This window comes from Perkinsus marinus (assembly GCF_000006405.1).
Source record: "Perkinsus marinus ATCC 50983 genomic scaffold scf_1104296964554, whole genome shotgun sequence".
NCBI classification, from domain to species: Eukaryota; Perkinsozoa; order Perkinsida; family Perkinsidae; genus Perkinsus; species Perkinsus marinus.
The window spans coordinates 1-1,174 of record NW_003204639.1 but is presented as its reverse complement, the minus strand read 5'-3'; the positions used below and the strand labels follow the sequence as shown (position 1 = coordinate 1,174).

At 50.8% G+C, this 1,174-nt stretch overlaps 1 protein-coding gene across 1 annotated transcript; it reads left to right on the top strand.

The window, feature by feature from the left end:
* Positions 1–393: 393 nt before the first annotated feature.
* Pmar_PMAR013518 (hypothetical protein) lies at positions 394–660 on the top strand (the record flags this gene model as incomplete). The annotated part of the gene is made up of 1 exon (XM_002769883.1): positions 394–660. One exon carries the CDS (start codon positions 394–396, stop codon positions 658–660), a length of 267 nt encoding a protein of 88 aa, XP_002769929.1.
* Positions 661–1,174: the final 514 nt, after the last annotated feature.

The following is a 1,174-nucleotide window of genomic DNA, read 5'->3' as shown; positions in this document are numbered from 1 at the left end:
TACTCCGGGTGGGGTAGCTATGCCATCCCGAGATATGATTAATAAAAAACAACTACTCCGGGTGGGGCAGGTATGCCATCCCGAGATATGCTTCATAAAAAACAACTACTCCGGGTGGGGCAGCTATGCCATCCCGAGATAGGTCGTAGTAGTACTATCACATCTCCAACCAATGGGAAGATCAACGTCTCGATACAATACCGAAGGAACCACCTCGTATGTACAGCTCGTGTCTCACGAGTCGTGAGGCACCGACCTCTGTTCCGATACCCTCCCCCGCGGCCCAACCTCCCATACCTGGGCAGTGGTGGCGGCCAATAGAGGTCCTACCAAAAGGATGCGCGCCCCTGGTTCTACTCCGGACCGGAGTCTCCGGTGCACCATCGCACTATCATGACGCCGACGGTTCCCGCAGCCAGAGGTAAAGGCAAAGGCAATGGCAAGGGTAAAGGTACTACCGCCGCGGGCTCGAAGAAAACTACACTGAAGAAAGCCAAGAAGGCCAACAAAAAAACCTGCGTGGTCGAACTCCGTTTGGTTGACGACGACGCCCCTAAAATGGACGCCGCCGAGTCCATGACCCTCCGTAGCAGGGCCTTGGGGCTTTTAAGTGGTTCGGTCATTGTCAGTACCACCTTCCCAATCGAGGGAACTTGCTAAGCTTCTTGTAAGATGCTGCTGCATCATTGTGGCTGTACCAATCCCCCGTAACACACAATATGTCTCTCTGGGCTGAAGCCTTCAGCCTGAAGGAATCCCCCAGCTAAGTTCATGATGAAGTTAGTCCTGGACGGTTAAGTATAATCCGGTCTTGTAAGGCATTGTCCTGCAATTATATCGAGTGTGGTGTTATCTCAATGGGCAGATCACTGACATTCTGGTAGTACGTAAATTTCGCAGTCTTCTTTATAGTGTTACGGCTCTTCCCCATCAGGCCCTGATAATCAGGGCTTGTCCGATGCATAGCCTGTGGTGTAGAGCAGAGGTCCTTGTGCGACAGATTCTTTAATATTTTGATATTCTGAAATTTTTGTGATCGCGCGATGCGAGTCGCATCATGCGACTTTGTGTATATTAGAAAGATTTCATCACAACGTCTCTTTCTTAAAGCTCAGTCACACAACATAGGATTATCCTCCAGTTCGATCGGAGTCAGGTGCCGGTCGCGGACTCC